Source organism: Moschus berezovskii, chromosome X (genome assembly GCF_049115385.1).
Source record: "Moschus berezovskii isolate FMDL1 chromosome X, NW_MosBer_1.0, whole genome shotgun sequence".
In the NCBI taxonomy this organism is placed as follows: domain Eukaryota; kingdom Metazoa; phylum Chordata; class Mammalia; order Artiodactyla; family Moschidae; genus Moschus; species Moschus berezovskii.
The window spans coordinates 94,989,704-95,006,988 of NC_142488.1; the positions used below are offsets into that span (position 1 = coordinate 94,989,704).

At 36.2% G+C, this 17,285-nt stretch overlaps 1 protein-coding gene across 2 annotated transcripts in view; it reads right to left on the reverse strand.

Moving 5' to 3' along the window:
• Nucleotides 1–5,665: 5,665 nt before the first annotated feature.
• The window catches only part of FAM199X (family with sequence similarity 199, X-linked), a 30,010-nt gene continuing 18,390 nt past the window's right edge, over nucleotides 5,666–17,285 (reverse strand). Inside the window, exons 3-6 of one of the 2 annotated variants that reach the window (XM_088833695.1) lie at nucleotides 15,504–15,653; nucleotides 15,104–15,265; nucleotides 13,556–13,693; nucleotides 5,666–12,138 (exon numbers count right to left, since the gene is read on the reverse strand). In XM_088833695.1, the coding sequence (XP_088689821.1) occupies nucleotides 11,968–12,138; nucleotides 13,556–13,693; nucleotides 15,104–15,265; nucleotides 15,504–15,653 (621 nt within the window). In that variant the 3' untranslated portion in view covers nucleotides 5,666–11,967. Of the gene's footprint in view, nucleotides 12,139–13,426; nucleotides 13,694–15,103; nucleotides 15,266–15,503; nucleotides 15,654–17,285 lie in introns of both variants that reach the window. The other variant, XM_055438675.2, reaches the window with a different exon arrangement.

Consider the following 17,285-nt stretch of genomic DNA (forward strand, 5'->3'; position numbering starts at 1 on the left):
CTGGCCCTGGCCCAGGGGCCTCTTCTCTGCCCCCAGTTTTCCACTTCGGGGGTTTATTATTATTATTAAACTGATGGGATTTTGTGTTTTCATGTTTACTGCAGTGTGGACCCTCTAATAAAGCTAGGATACGCCTTTGATGCAGCTAAAAAAAAAATCATGTTGATAGTATGTACCCTTCAGGATAATGAGAATGGCACCTCACCTCTATGGTGTGTGCTCAGTTGTATCCAACTCTTTGGGAGCCCCATGGACTGTAGCCCACCAGGTTCCTCTGTCCATGGGATTTCCCAGAAAAGAATACTGGAGTAGGTTGCCATTCCCTTCTACAAGGGATCTTCCTGACCCTGGGATCAAATCCACATCTGCACTGGCAAGCAGATTCTTTACCACTGTGCCACCTGGGAAGCCCACCTCACCTCTGTCGTAATCCTCTCCAAATCTCAAAACCTCAGACAAACCCAAACTGAGGACGACATTCCACAAAATACCTGACCAATTCATCTTATATTTGTCAAGATCATGAAAAACAAGTGAAGAAAGAAACTGTCACAGATAGGAGAAGCTAAGGAAACATGATGATTAAATGAAAGAGGGATCCTGGATTGGAGTTTGGAACAGAAAAAGAACATTAGTGGAAAAACTAATGAGATCAAATAATGAATGAAGAAATAATAAATCTGTAGTTTAGTTAATAGTAATGTACCAATGTTGATTTCTTAGTTTTGACAAATATACCATAGTTATGTAAGATGTTAACATTAGGGCACCGGGTAGCAGGTATACAGGAATTCTCAGTGCGGTCTTTACAACTTCTCAGCAAACAGACTTATTCCTAAAAAAAATGTCCATTACAACTCAGTAGATGTCCATGCCTCACTGACTGAGATTCTGATTCACTATTTCTGGGTGAGGGGGGACAGGTGGTTAAATACCATTATTTTCTAAAAATTCTCCAGATGATTCTGGTGTGGGGTCCATACTTTAACTACTGCTCTGTACCAAATTCTTATGGTGATTTCTCTCAAACCACTGTGAAAAGTAACCACGTGATACAAAGCAGTGTTATACAGTGTAAAGAGTACTAGTTTACAGCTCAAGAGACTTAATCCTTCATCTATCATCATTCAGCTACAGAACCTGGATAAAGCACTTCATTTCTCGTAGCCTCAAGCTTCTCACCTGCAAAAGAGACTAGTTTAATGACCATTAAAGTAAATAAAATCTATAAAATCTAAAAATGTTTCCAACATTTTTAATATTTTAAAAACTTTTAAAATTATTTATTTGCGGCAGTACTGGGTCTTCGTTGCTGCATAGGCTTTCTCTAGATGCAGAGAGCAGGCGCTACTCTAGTTGTGGTGCTCGGACTTCTCATTTTAGTGGCTTCTCTTGCTGCAAATCACTGGCTGTAGGTGCTCAGGCTTCAGTATTTGCAGCACATGGGCTCAGTAGTTTCGGCTCACAGGCTCTAGAGTGTGAGCTCAGTCCTTGTGGCATTGCCCCGCAGCATGTGGGATATTCCTGGACCAGGGATCGAACCTGTGTCCCCTGAATCAGCAGGCAGATTCTTAACCACTGGACCACCAGAGAAGTCCTCAACTTTTCAGATTACCATCTAGTTCTGTTATCGCCAACTTAATAAATAATTCCATGAAATCTAAGACAATATTTTTAAAACATTAGTGGAAGATTTTTCTCTAGGATACAAGCTAAGAAGTATTGAAGACTATTTTAATCAATAAGTCAGAGCCGCTGCTGCCACTAAGTCGCTTCAGTCATATCTAACTCTGTGTGACCCCCATAGACGGCAGCCCACCAGGCTCTCCCGTCCCTGGGATTCTCCAGGCAAGAACACTGGAGTGGGTTAATATATCTCAAATTAATAACATCCACATTTCATAGTATTAACCATATACCCAGTCCAATGATGTTGTCATTGCCCCAGATACTTTGAGACTCCTTTAATATAGATAGAAGCCAGTTTTTAGGCCACACAAGAAAGTCTTTTAAAATCACACCTCATTGACCAAATGTAGTCAGATTTCTCACCCATGTTTAACCACCAGACAGTCCTCCAAATGACCCTTGGTTATTTCTAAAAGCCAAAAGTGCCCTAACGGAACAGAGCCTGGGCTATTAGGGGGAAGAAAATTCATTTGAGTACTTGATAAAAAGATACACAGTCCTCCCCAGAAAAATATATCAACATACAAAAAAAAATTTGCCAACAATTTGAATCCCTAGACTTTATTTTAAAACTCCCAATCTGGGGAGATAAATATTTACCATTACTAAGAAAATCCAAATGTTCCGAAAAGACTCAGAAGAAATCCTTTGGAGGCGACTTCTCTGAAGGAAACAAACACCCAACAGGAAAACACTGCACTTGGGGTGTGAATAAACACCTCAAGATTTGGCTATGTCACTGCTGCTGCTGTTGCTGCTAAGTCGCTTCGGTTGTGTCCGACTCTGTGCGACCCCATAGACGGTAGCCCACCAGGCTCCCCTGTCCCTGGGATTCTCCAGGCAAGAACACTGGAGTGGGTTGCCACTTCCTTCTCCAATGCATGAAAGTGAAAAGTGAAAGTGAAGTCGCTCAGTCGTGTCCGACTCTTCACGACCCCATAGACTACAGCCTATCAGGCTCCTCTGTCCATGGGATTTTCCAGGCAAGAGTACCGGAGTGGGGTGCCACTGCCTTCTCCGGCTATGTCACTAGTTTGGAGCAAAAAAGTCACCTTCCTCTTAATGTCAATTTCCTCATTTGCAAAATGCAGAAAAGAGGATTGTGCTACATCAATGGTTCTCCATGTGTTCATGGACCAGACTTACAATCACCTAGGAGGTCATTAAAAGTGCCGACTGAATCAGAAACTTTGGGAATGGGGCCCGGCCGTCTGTGTTTTAACGAGCCCTCCAGGGGATTCTAATGTACAGTCAAGTTTGAGAACCACCAAGCGAAATGATCTTTAAAGTCTCTTTGAGCTCTCAAATTGTACAATTTGGAAAGTATAAACTTCAGTAATTCAAAATATAAAACCAACAGTTTCAGTTACACATCTGTTAAAAGATTGTCTAAAATTAATTTCTAAGGGAAAAAGAGTAAGAATCTTCACTTTTACCTTATATCCCCCATAGTACCCGTACATACCTATTTACAAATACTGGGCATTCATATATTTACCATGTGGTCCAATTTGGCTGAAAAAGAAAATTCTTTCACCCAGAGGTAGGGGAGAGAGAAAATACCTAGTTCAACTTATCTTGTACAGTTATTTACCCTACCTTCTACCTGCAACCCAAATTATTCCATGGTTTTATTAACAAAGTAGTAGGGAAAACTGGACTTTGTTTTTATCTAAAAGCAATACATATGTTGTTTTCACTGGAAATATGCTCGAGACACACCACCAGGAGTTATCAAGCAATAATAAAAATAATTATTCTTAGTGCCAACAAATGTGTAATAATTTTGAAATTAATAAGGCTGATGGTAACGGTTTTATTTCAAACAAGTAAACCAGATATTTAATATTAAGGAATTATTTTAATAAGTATGATAATAGTTATGTATAATATAGAAGTGCCATTATCTTACTCTTTGCAGCCCCATGAACCGCAGCACGCCAGGACTCCCTGTCCATCACCAACTCCTGGAGTTCACCCAAACTCATCTCCATTGAGTCGGTGATGCCATCCACCCATCTCATCCTCTGTTGTCCCCTTCTCCGCCTACCTTCAATCTTTCCCAGAATCAGGGTCTTTTCCAATGAGTCAGCTCTTCACATCAGGTGGCCAAAGTATTGGAGTTTCAGCTTCAACATCAGTCCTTCCAATGGACACCCAGGGACTGAGCTCCTTTAGAATGGACTGGTTGGATCTCCTTGCAGTCCAAGGGACTCTCAAGAGTCTTCTCCAACACCACACTTCAAAAGCATCAATTCTTTGGCGATCAGCTTTCTTCACAGTCCAACTCTCACATCCATACATGACCACGGGAAAAACCATAGCCTTGACTAGACGGACCTTGGTTGGCAAAGTAATGTCTCTGCTTTTTAATATACTATCTAGATTGGTCATAACTTTCCTTCCAAGGAGTAAGTGACTTTTAATTTCCCGGCTGCAATCAGCATCTGCAGTGATTTTGAAGCCCCCAAAAAATAAAGTCTGACACTGTTTCCACTGTTTTTCCATCTATTTCCCATGAAGTGATGGGACCAGACGCCATGATCTTAGTTTTCTGAATGTTGAGTTTTAAGCCAACTTTTTCACTCTCCTCTTTCACTTTCATCAAGAGGCTCTTTAGTTCTTCTTCACTTTCTTGCATAAGGGTGGTGTCATCTGCATATCTGAGGTTATTGATATTTCTCCCAGCAATCTTGATTCCAGCTTGTGCTTCCTCCAGCCCAGCATTTCTCATGATGTACTCTGCATATAAGGTAAATAAGCAGGGTGACAATATACAACCTTGACGTACTCCTTTTCCTATCTGGAACCAGTCTGTTGTTCCATGTCCAGTTCTAACTGTTGCTTCCTGACCTGCATACAGATTTCTCAAGAGGCAGGTCAGGCGTCTCTTTCAGAATTTTCCACAGTTTAGTGGATGGGGAGTTAAAAGGAACAAAATTGGCCATGAGAGAAGCGTTGAAGTAGATATGGTATATGGGGATGCATTTTACTCTTCTACTTGAATTTTTTAAATAAGACAAAGCAAAAAATATACCAATTCAATTATCTGCTGTTTTGAGTAAAAAGCAGCATATAGTGGGATCCTGCCAACCAAATGAATAAACTGGAATTTTAAAAATGTTATTCCTCCATTACAAGGGAAGTAACATACTTAAATCTAGTATCTATCAACTAAGAAACACAGATAATGTACTAAAACATCCCACTTACCCTGAGATTCAAACTGATAGTGAGGGAGAGGTAGAGATTGTCAGACATAAGTAACAGTGATTCTATTAAAGCTCTCACATTATAAGAAAAAAGAAGCACTCTGAGGGATGATTCTGAAATAAGCACAGTTTTTTTTAAATAGACTCTTTAAAAATGTATGTCCTAGTATCGTCACTTAGGACTGATTTTGCATCAGAGAAGGATGAACTCAGAGAAAGCTCCATGGTAGCACTCTTTGCAACAATCAAAACAGAAACTGGCACCCAATTTCCATATTCAAACATTAAATTGTATTCATAGTCAAGTGAAATACTCAATATTTGAGAAATTTCTCCATTAAACCATCAAGTTCTCAACTTAGATAGTGGCCTTAAAGAAGTAGAAAATGAAATGTAACACACTCTTCCTCTCATACCAATCACTTATAAACAGTAACTGTGGGCAGCAGTTTTGAGTCACTGATTACTGTTCACTGGTAAAATGATGATAGTGGTCACTACATAAAACATCAAATATCTAGATCTGTACTATCCAACAGAACTGTGATGATGGAAATGTTCTATATCCTGTATTTTCCAATGCAGTAGTCTCTCACCATATATGGCTACAGTACTCTTGAAGTTGTGCTAATGGAACCAAGAAGCTAAATTTTAATTTTCATTCACTTAAATAGCTATGTGTGGTTATAGGTTACCATAATAAACAGTAATACAGTTTTAGAGTACCTAAGAAACACATATACACAGATACACACACATTTCACTTAATATCTGACTTACATTTATTAAAAATTGAAGATTACAGAAAAGCATGAATAATATTGGCTTTATTAAACAAGCTCAATTAACTTACCTTTGACTAACAAATCAAAGCATTTAATATCACAAAAGGAATTTTGAGCATGAGGTCAATTCCAACCTCTGAAGTTAAAAACAAATGAAAAGCAGCCAAGACATTTTCCAAAGGAGAGAGCAACCACAGATCTCCCTCTAGTGGCAAGAGATAAAGTTGCTGCTGAAAAGCGGAACTGTTTCTGTACCAATACATAAAACTGCTCACAGACATTACTTTTATATAACTTAAGAAAACTCTAGAAGGAAAATAGATCTGGTTTTTGTAAACAATGTTAGACCTAATTTTCACTTACTATGAATTCTAATGTCTCTAGAAATCTGATTTTTCCAGGAGAAAAGAGATTTGCCAGTGACATCTGGGGAATTGGAACTTACACAAAACAAAACTATGGAACCTTAACCAAACTGAGCAAAAGAAAAGAGAGAAATTTTTCTCTGCTGATAAATGTTCTAGGATGGGACATGAAAAGGAGTAGATTCAGAAGTATAAAGTAAGCAGCAGTGGGTTTGTAAAAATCCATGGTACATCAAAAAAGACAAAAGTATTACAAGTTTTTCATAACCAAAACACTTTTCATTCTTATAATCAGTTTCAAAAGACAGCGCTGCCACATTGCCATTTTAATTACAACCGTACATACTATATAGATTTAACTACTGAATGACTACTTTCAAGTACAAGAGGAAACTCAAAATAGAAGTGACTTGTGTTACAGCTATTGTTTTTCCCTCACAGCTTCAGGAAAAACAGCTTTTATATACACTGAAGTAAGTACAGAATGTACAGAAGACAGATGTATGTATATACAAAAGTACATTAATACAGTAATACATTTAGCAGAAACACAGGAAAAAAATCCTGGTTAACAATCTGATACATTACAGTATTTAAGACTACTTGAAGATTCTCCAAACCAGTCAAATTCCTACTTGCTTTGGTTATGATATTGATGCTACATAACTAACCTTTGAAACTAAAACCAAAAAACTGAAATTTTTAACCATCTGTGAAATGTTTTACATATACTGGCGTTTATCCTTAATAGCTTTTGAAAACAGTTCTATAAAATTCCCAACACAAAGATTTAGAATGGATAATACATATATCTAAATTAGAGTATTCAAAGAGGAAATTAAATTGATCCACTACAGGAACAGACATGGTCTGCTCCATTCCTCAAAGCCGCAGCTTGGTAACCTAACCCCAAAGTCTCAACTTAAATCCAATTGGTCAGCTACTATTAAAGAGCAAGCAGCTCCACAAAACAAGCCATGGCTTCAGGCCACTGTTCCTTAGAACAATTCACAATAGGTAAGTGTTAATTTGTCATTTATACATATTAATTCTACAACTACCTTTATATAGTCAAAATGCATATGTATAATTAGACTACTCTCTGCATATGTATAATTAGACTACTCTCCTCTTTTCTACCCCCATTCCTCACCACAAAAAAAGAACACAGATTTCCACAGGTTCCACTGACCACAAAGATGTAACAAAGAAATCCAACAATACCTACTGAAATCAGAGAAGACCAAATCAGTTTTTCCAAGTTCAGTATGGATATTAAATTTAAAAAATTAATTTACTATTATGTGATCTAGGTTAAAACATTAATAACCTTAATTTAAAATACAGTTGTGAAGGGGGGCTGAAAATAAGTAATTTTCATGTTAGAAAAAATATGTAAATAAAATTTTAGTGAGTCAACTAAACCATGCCACTTCCTATTTTTTGTCTTAAAATATTTTATTGAAGTATAGTAGACTTCTTACTCTTATTAATAATAGCCAGTTACTTAGAATTTGTAGAGTTCCTTCTAAGTCTTCTGGAATTTTCCTAAGAAATAAGAATTAAGCATTTCTAAGGAGCTATATTCCAGATACTACACTGATAAGGATGCCTAGGTCTAAATCTCTCTCAGATACCTCCCACCACTTAGCATAATTTAATTGTAAAGATAAAACTTATCTTACTTGGTCAGACTTAAAATGAATCCAAAGTTATCACAGTACATGTGTATACAAATATTTATTTTCTACCTAATAGTCCTTTAAAGGATTAAACTTACCTCTAAGTTTAGACATATTGTATGTCAGTGTGCTCAACATCAATATTATCATTTGACTGTAACTGGAAATTTTCCTATCAATCATCTCAAACTATAAACTGATTTTAAGTAACCCCTTCCCAGTTTGAAGCAAACATTTTTTCTTGTAGACAAAAGTGTTAAGTTAAAAGGAAGAGGAATGTTATGCTATTACATAAACGAATACAAAGAATCACTAAAGTTAACAAACAAATCAATTTGCCTATAATCTCTGCTTTTGAAGTACTTTTGCCTTGAAAATTATCTTTCCAGAGTTAACTCAATTTTAAAAAATATTCTTGGGAATTCCCTAGAAGCCCAGTGGTTATAACTTCATGCTTTCACTGCCGAGGGCCTAGTTTCAATCCCTGGTCAGGGAACTAAGTTCCTGTAAGCTGCACAGTGAGGCCAAAAAATAAAATAAAATAAGTAAAATAAAAAGTTTTCCGCTTTACGAGTTTTATCAGGGGAAAAAATAAACAAATACATTATACTTTAGATGACTTCAATGTTCTATGACCTAGCTGGGCCAAAAATCAAGTTATATAAGTGAAACTTAAGATCTGAAGGTTTTCGTTATGTACTCTAATATCATTGATTAGTTTGATATAATGCCTTTGTTTACTGATATCCAAGAGCATGGGCACTTTATAAAATGAATTACAACATTTAGATTACTTTTGAGTTTGGAAAAGCCTAATGTTGATGAAAAGTATAGAGTTCACCTTTAAGGCACAGGAAGCTATAAAGAGTAAGCCACAAACAAAAGACTCTATGCTAGAGAATCCTGGGAACAAGACTTTTCTATTTGTCATTAACTAACATTTTTGGCTTAAATATGAAGACATTTGATAAATTTCACAATTTTTAAAGCTCATCAGAATCTGAATACCTTTATATATTAGTTTCTTAAAATTTTTCCTTCATGAGTGGTTTTAGTACTTTTAAGAGCTAAATAAAATGAGACGTCTATCCAGTCCACGGAGTCATCAAATTTCAAATCAGTTTCTGGAATTAATTCAGCAACATCTAGTTAACCCAAAGGACTGACAAAATGGACAAAACAGCCACCACTTAACTAAAAATGAGACAAGTCTCAAAAAATAAAGTTATTTTACTCTAAGTTCTTCTTGGGACAGAAGAACAGTATAAAGTCCTTTGTAATTCACTACACATTATACAACATTGCCTCACTTTAACTCAGTTGCAAAACTGTAGAAAAAAATACGCCATTTTGTTTAAACTCAAGGTTTGTACTTTTAAAACCTGTGGTAGCGACTGACAGACTTCTACAAGGTCTTTTTCCCCCAGTTTTGTTGAGATACAATTGACATACACACAAGATCCTTAATAAAATGTTCTGGATAAATGCGATGTGACTTCATTATGCCCTTAATTAAGAAGTCTTATTTTTTAATCATGCCCTCATGTATCAAGGCTTATTTTTAAAGGGAAAGACTTTTTTGCTCTAATGTCAATTCTCCACAGTTGAGAACTGACAACGGAGCAAATAAGTCTCACATTGTTATTAATTGGTTAGTCAAGGTTTATACTTTTAAAGAAAAAAATTGAGTTGGATTTGTTTTAAACTGAACTTAGAAAGAGATTAGACTAAATTTATTATTTATTCTAAGAAAGAAATAATTCAAACCTGAATTATCTACATGAGGCATTAAAACCTAAAAAAAAAAAAAAGTATAGCACATTAACAAAGACGAGAATTTTTTGTCTTTTTCTGTTGTTTTATTTGGGGGGGGACAGTCCACGGGGTCATAAAGAGTCGGACACGACTGAACGATTTCACTTTCACAAGGTAGAGAAAAGGCTGTAATCTCCCTCTTCAATCAAAAGCAAACACAAATTGCTTATATATTTTTTTCTGTTCTTTCTTTCAATCTCTTCCAAGCCACCTTACTGAGCTATCTCTAATTTATGGTACCATAAAGACAGTGCATCCAGATTTGCACAACACTTCATGGTATACTTTACTATAAACACTCAAATCTTTATAAACTTTAAAAATTGGCTTTGTGGCACTTTGGTAAACTTGCTTAACAGTGACTGAAGTTAAATCTATGGTAATAAGATTACGGTTATTGGGAGAGTAGAGGAATTGGTCTTATTAGGATCTTCTTTTACTGGTCACTGTCAAGTAAATTGTTTCCAAGTATTTAACAGATATACATGCTGCTCTATGGTCTCCAAAAGGGGCCTGTTTTCCTTGAAGAGTAACTGAAGAGAACAGGCAGTCGTTCCCTGGATTTTTGCTTTTGCTAAGAACAGGTAGAGAATTCAGTTGTATTTGCTCTTCTATTTACTCTTTCTATATTTAGAAGGGAAAACACAACAAGGTGGACCCTTTCAATCTTCCTCAAGAGTATTCTGGGATTTATCCCCAAGCTCTCTTTGGGCCCTCTAAGCTAGTCAGAAGCACTAAAGGGGGGTAAGAGGAAAGTCAGAGGGAGTACTCCAGCTGACAACCATCTACACATATATACTGTTATTTCAGTAAAATTTTAAAGTATGAATTTAGTAGTCTTCAAAATGTTACAACCATACCACAGACCTCAGTAAAGCTGCAATATATCAATTTTTTCCCTTAGTTTCAATTCTTTAACTTTTGAGGAACCAAAATAAAGTAAAAATTTCAAAATATATGATTGTAAGCAAAGGTTATGCTGAGAATTAAGAATTCGCAGCTGAGAATTAAGGATCTACATTATTAATCTTTTTAATGGATTACTTGATATGATACAGTGTAAAAAAAAGTAGGAATCTATCAATCTCTGACTAGAGTTTAAAAAAATATTGACAACTCATCCTACAAAATCATGATTACCTCCCAAGTTTCCACAATAAAAAGAAAATTATGAACGTCAGAAAGCAGCTTGATTGTCAGTAGTATCAGTTTCCATTTTCTTTAACCCGTGTCAATGTTTAAAGATGTGTGGGAAACTAAAAGGAATCACACTACTTATAACATTCATGATAACAAACTCTTCACAAAAACATTTAGAGACTCTATGATTTCACATTTAAAATTAGAGTACTATTAGTAGCCAAGAAGCAAAGGTTTTTTAATATCTCACTGCTCAGTGTATTTCTAGCGATTTACAGAGTTTAGCAGAACTGTAAGGGTTTTCTTGAGTTAATTTTGAACATTAACTTGTTCACATGCCATAAAGCTGTTATACCAAATATTTAAAAATTAGAGCTGTGCTGAAAATAAAAAAAACCTACAAAAAGAACTTGACAGAGATGTTTCTTGCCTTTAAGACAGTTTCACAGCCTAAAATTTCAAAAAGCAGTGAAAAGTAGAATTGGTTGTTTTGCTTGCTGGAGTTTTCCATTTGAATATTAATCAATGTAGCATTAAGTCTAAAATTCAGCTACTAGTAACATTATTTTCTCAGTAGTTATCACTTGCAGAAAGGATTCCGAATATACATAAAGTGAAAAACAAAAACAAACCAAACAAAAGATGTTAGGGCCTATTTTTTACACATTTGAGTTAATAATGAAAGAAAACAAATAAACCTAATGAAGGCACTATTGTAAACAGCAATCCACATTATATCCCTACAACCTCAAAAAAAAGACGTCCACTAGGAATTGAGAATTATGCTATGGCCCTTTAGAAAAACTAAGAAATCATAACATTAAGAAGAAACTGAATTATGATCTCTACGCATTCTATACTGACATAATAAATTATCTGTCAGCAGTACCTTGAAATCTCCTAAACTGTTAAAGTACTAGTCTGAAAAAGCCCACTTAACCACTCTGAAGTTTAAATAGTCAAAACATTTACTAAATCAGTGGTTCTTAAAACTATAGAGTGTGTGGCAGAATAAACTGGTACCTGTTAAACACAATGCTATGCCCCTCCCCCAGCATTTCTGATTCACTAGGTCTGGGGTGGGACCCAAGAGTATGCTTGTCTAATAGCTTCTCAGGTGATGCTGAAGCTACTGGTCTGAGGACCACCTGCTGAGAACCACAGACCTAAATTATGAACGGTACATCAGCACAGCCCTAACCAAAAGTTTGGTCAAGATGCATGTAAACAAACAAGGATAGAATAATGCTTAGAAACAATGCTGATAAATTCACCCTTATTACATCAAAACATCTACATCTGCTTCATGGTCTTCCTCAGTCACTTTCAAGGACAGCACTTCTTCATTAAGGAAGAGCCCACTGAGCCTCTCCTTCCGAGCCTGCCTCTGCTCTTTCAGCTGCCTCTTGCGTAAGGCCTTCTGCTGTAACTTCCGTTGTTTGGATCGCTTCTGTCAAAATAAAAATTTCTAAATCAGTGAGGTTCAGTTCTGGCATATCCACCCCAAAGTACTGTATGGATCAAATTCAATATTTTCTGAATAGAGATGTTCAAATTCCTCTGCAGTACAGTCCTGGTTCCAGTAAGTGAGCCATTAGCTTAGACATGAAAACAATTCTTCAGAATTCTATATTTATGGTATTTGACCAGGAAATCTTCTGATTAGGAAGGTTTGAAACTTGATCATTTGACTAGTTATGGATAACCAATCATTTCTAAGGCTTTTTTATATTAAATTAAGGTACACTGGTGTCAGTGCAGAGGAAACATGCAGTGAACAATAATGAATACAAATGTAGAGAACTTTGTCAAAATCTCTAATGCTTTTGCTTTGAGGGTGCCTTTCATCCAAAAGCATTAGCAATTTTACAATAGCTGGGAAAGAACCATGTCTTTTTCATATTAAGCAAATACCATCTTTTAAGCCCATTAGAAACCCAGTGGGTACTCTATTTCTTGCCACTGGTGAATTGATGCCAAAAAAGAATGACCACATACACAGAGGAAACCCTTGGCAACCAACAAAGCTGGCTATGTTTCTGCTATTTTGGTTAAGAACCAAGTAAAGTATCACTTTCCAGGAAAAGTCACCACTGGGTTCCCAAGAGTTATAGAGATATCATCTGTAAGTTGGCTCCACACTGTCACCACTGCAAGGAACTGAACTGTCCTGCTAAGCATCACAGAACTATTTATATACATTTAAACTTTCTACTTTTTATGCAACCAAAAATATTATACAGAGTTTTTTCAACTGTGAAAAGAGTAATCAGAAATTAGAGAAAGCATTATTACATTTTAAAAAGAGCTACAAAGAAACATTCAGATTAAAACTTTAAGAAAACATTTAACACACACACACACAAGACATACAGGACACTTTTAGGAGCTAATAGACAGCAACATCAGCAACCTAGTAAGATCTGCTTAATAGTAAGTTGCAGTCAGTATTGCAATCTTGAGACTCACTCTCATTATTTCCATCAATTTATCTTACTTAAAACAGACACAAAAATCAGATAAAATTGAAGGTAATATGGCTGTGGGTCAAAACGACATTTCAAAGCACTCAGTGTAGAGGGCTTTGTTCAACAGCAGAGAATCCTGCTTGCTCAATTAAAATCAAAACCCACAGGCATCTATAGAGCAAGATAATTTTAACTCCTCAAGAACTGTATATGAAGGAATACTAATATTAATATTGAAAGGTAAAGTTTTGTATTGATTAGACATTTTACTTTTGAATCCCGAATCCGCTCTGCTGCACTTGCAGACAAGTTGCTGTCACTGTGTGCTCGACTCATGTTGGCACTGGAGTTTGAAGCAGAGTTTCCAACACTGGACCCACTGCTGCTTGCAGAACTGACCATGCTGGCACTGCTGCTGCTGGCACTGGCACTGGCACCGCTCACTCCACTGGTGCTTGCACAACTAAAGTTGCTTCTCTTCCAGGCCTCTCTTGTGGGCCGGAGGCGAGGGCTATGCTCCTTGATATAGTTTCTGACCTTGGAACAGACAGACAAAAACTGGTTAGTATTGCACCTTGACATTCTGCCCTCAAAATAATGGAGAAAAGAAGAATACTGTACTTAAAGATTGTGAAAAGTGCTTCAGATGCATATAGGCAGACCAGAAAGACGAAATCTCTAAATGTAGAAACAAGTACCAGAAAAATTCTGGTGTTCAAAAGTCTAGAATAAATATTATGAAGCTAGATTTTTTAAGTATATAAAATATAATCAGTAAATGATAAGCTACCAGCTTCCAGAATTTAGGAGTGTAAGAAAATAACACTAGAAACAGAAACAAGCAATAAAATAGATAAGAGTAGGCATTTTTTAAAAGGTTGCCACTTAAGTATGCTGCTGATTATATTAGAGTGTTTCCTAGATCTTAGGTAGGGGCCCATAATACCTGTCTTCAAACACAAGGCATCAATTTACCATACTAGTGAAAAATGGGCTGGAATGCAGAAAATTATATAGTCTGTTAAGAGAAACACTGAAATGAGAGAAATTTTTCATAAATGATGACAAATACAAAAAATTAAAATGTTCACTCAAGTATAGCTCTCAATAATATTTTGATTCTGTCCACTGGTCTTTTGTAAGATGAGTTAGAATAAATCTATACCTTAGCATAACAACTCCTTAAATTGTGAAGTCAAATTTCAAAACCTATATAACTAGAAAGTAGGTTCTAGATCCAAACCATTCCAGAAAGGTATGGCCACATGAGATGTATCATAAAACCTCTTCAAACCACATGTCCTAATATTACATTTCACAGCAGTGATTTTGACCTCAATTATCTATATATTTACATATGAGTATTCAAGTCATATATGACTATTCAAGTATAAAAAGCAGAGACATTACTTTACCAACAAAGGTCCATCTAGTCAAAGCTATGGTTTTTCCAGTAATCATGTATGGATGGGAGAGTTGGACTATAAAGAAAGCTGAGCACCGAAGAATTGATGCTTTTGAACTGTGGTGTTGGAGAAGACTCTTGAGAGTCCCTTGGACTGTAACGAGATCCAACCAGTCCATCCTAAAGGAAATCATTCCTGAATATTCATTGGAAGGACTGATGCTGAAGCTACAATACTTTGGCTACCTGATGTGAAGAACTGACTCATTGGAAAAGAACCTGATGCTGCGCAAGATTGAAGGCAGGAGGAAAAGTGGACAACAGAGGATGAGATGGTTGGTTGGCTTCACCGACTCAATGGACATGAGTTTGAGTAAACTCCGGGAGTTGGCAGTGGACAGGGAGAGGCCTGGTGTGCTGCAGTCCATGGGGTCGCAAAGAATCGGACATAGTTGAGCTACTGAACTGAACTGCTTCAAGTATACATGTCATAAAACAATAGTATTTTTAATAGCTGTAGAATCTGTATTTTCTTTACATACCTGCTTCAGTTTTTCATCTGTGAGACAGTTAAGTTCAATAATAAACTCACTGTCGGTAGGGGAGATTTGAGCAGAAGGATCAATTATTTTAATAATATCAAGTTGTTCCCGAAGACCCATCTCAGTACTGACTTTACGACTCAGATACTCAATATATTCCACCTATATGATGAAAAATTATAATAAATAAGATCAATGCCGAAACCTCTGATCTTTTAGTGTGCAACTTATATGTTTAAGTATCAGAAACACTTATATTTTTCCCTGCAAAACAATTAGAGCTCAAATTCATATTTACTAAGCAATCCACATTTATCCAGTAGCTTTAAATTAGACAATAAATCAAACTTCACATATTCCCCACATATATGCTTTTAATTAAGAATGTCAAGATCTCTACCTGCTCATCATTTGTCATTGCACTCCAAGGAAGTTCATCTAAATTCCGGTGCTTGTTTTTCTTCTTAGGAAGCAGGCAAGGTGAACTTGGAATACTGGGTATAACATCAGAAAGTACATCACTCCCGCTGGCAATGTCACTGCCAGGTAACTTTATAAAAATAAGAAGGTAAGGAAATAAAAAATAAAAGCAAGAGTTTAAATGCCATGTTTCATATTGACTAAAAATTAATAAAAGACTAATGACAAATACTGAATCAGAAGACATTAACTCTGATCCACTCCTATTTTAGACAAAGCAGCAATATCAACATACTCTTTGTATATGCAGTCAGTTATTCAATGAGCGGTATTTTCCAAAAGCTTAAAATCACAATCGAAGCTTATTAAAATGCTAACTTAAGAATCACTCATCATTAAGGTTTTAAATTCATGTGAATACAAGCTAGGGCCCACACAGCATAATGAATAAGGAAGCACCAGTCTCCATCTCAAGAAACCTGAGTGATCTGCCACTATCTGGCTCTTTGCCAGACACTGTGCTAGACATACTGCCAATACAAAGGCCCTTGTCCTCATGTCTGTATTAATAACCTCAAGATAATTAAAATAATTTAAAATATGTTGTTAATATGTACCCATGGCACTGTAACAGGTACACAGAATCCAAAGGAGTCTAAGTCATGATCCTTACGCAAGAACTTTATATTCTACTTGGAAAGATAACACAGTAGCACAAACATATAATTATACAACATAACAAATAACAAAAGAATGTTTGAGATGACAAGTCATCAATGGAAATACCTAGAAACAAGCTGAAGCTGCAAGATTAAAGCTTAGAGAACTACTAGGGGACAGGAATTGGGGAGTCAATTGCATAGAAGAGATGTGTGAAGCCACAAAAAGGGGGTGGATCACTATGCAAGGTGATCATGCTTACAATGAAGTTATCTAAGTTAGCTATTTCCCCTTAAAAACTACATTTTCACTTTGATAGTCATTGATGAATCCAAGTACATAAGTGACATCCAACAATCTATGGCTTCCTTCAAAATCTCATTAACTAACACTGCTTGAATTGTTCACCCTTAGCCCAAACGTCAGTGTAATAGTCAGTATTAAGAATGATTGTTGAATGCATGCACAAAGGCCATCTTTTTCTGTTTTTAACGTCAATAAAACATTTTGCTATTTCCCCTTTGAAAAACTTCAAATCACAACATTACTATGTTAAAGATCCTCCTGGGGTTCCTAAAACAAAATGAGATACTCCTTATCAGATGAAAGGCCTCCCCTACTTCAAACTACTTTGATAAACTAGGTAGAGAAAGGAACTTTCAAAATATCTATACTCTCAAAACATAAGAAAAAATTTCATCTAAATCTTTAGCAAATATCTGCGAACTGCCAGACTACATGCTAAGCATTTTAATTTGTCCCTTTAATTCTGTTTACATGGTTGTTGGGGGGTGGTAAAACACAGGCAATTAATGGTCCTTTGGCCATTTTTTTTCTGGGGAGAAGTAAAAGATCCCAGAGTTCAAATCCCAGCCCCACTGCTTACTAGCTGTGTGATCTTATAGAGGTTAGTTCCCTTCTTTGAGCTTCAGAGTCTTCAGTAAGTTATGGTTACTATCATCCATCTCAAAGGACTATTGAGAGACTATATGAGGTAACATGTCTGGCACATAGGTGATACTCAATAAATTGAAGTGTATCCTTTTTTTCTGTACCTTGCCATGGTTTTAAAAAGAAAGGAACATAAACTCTGAGAATACTT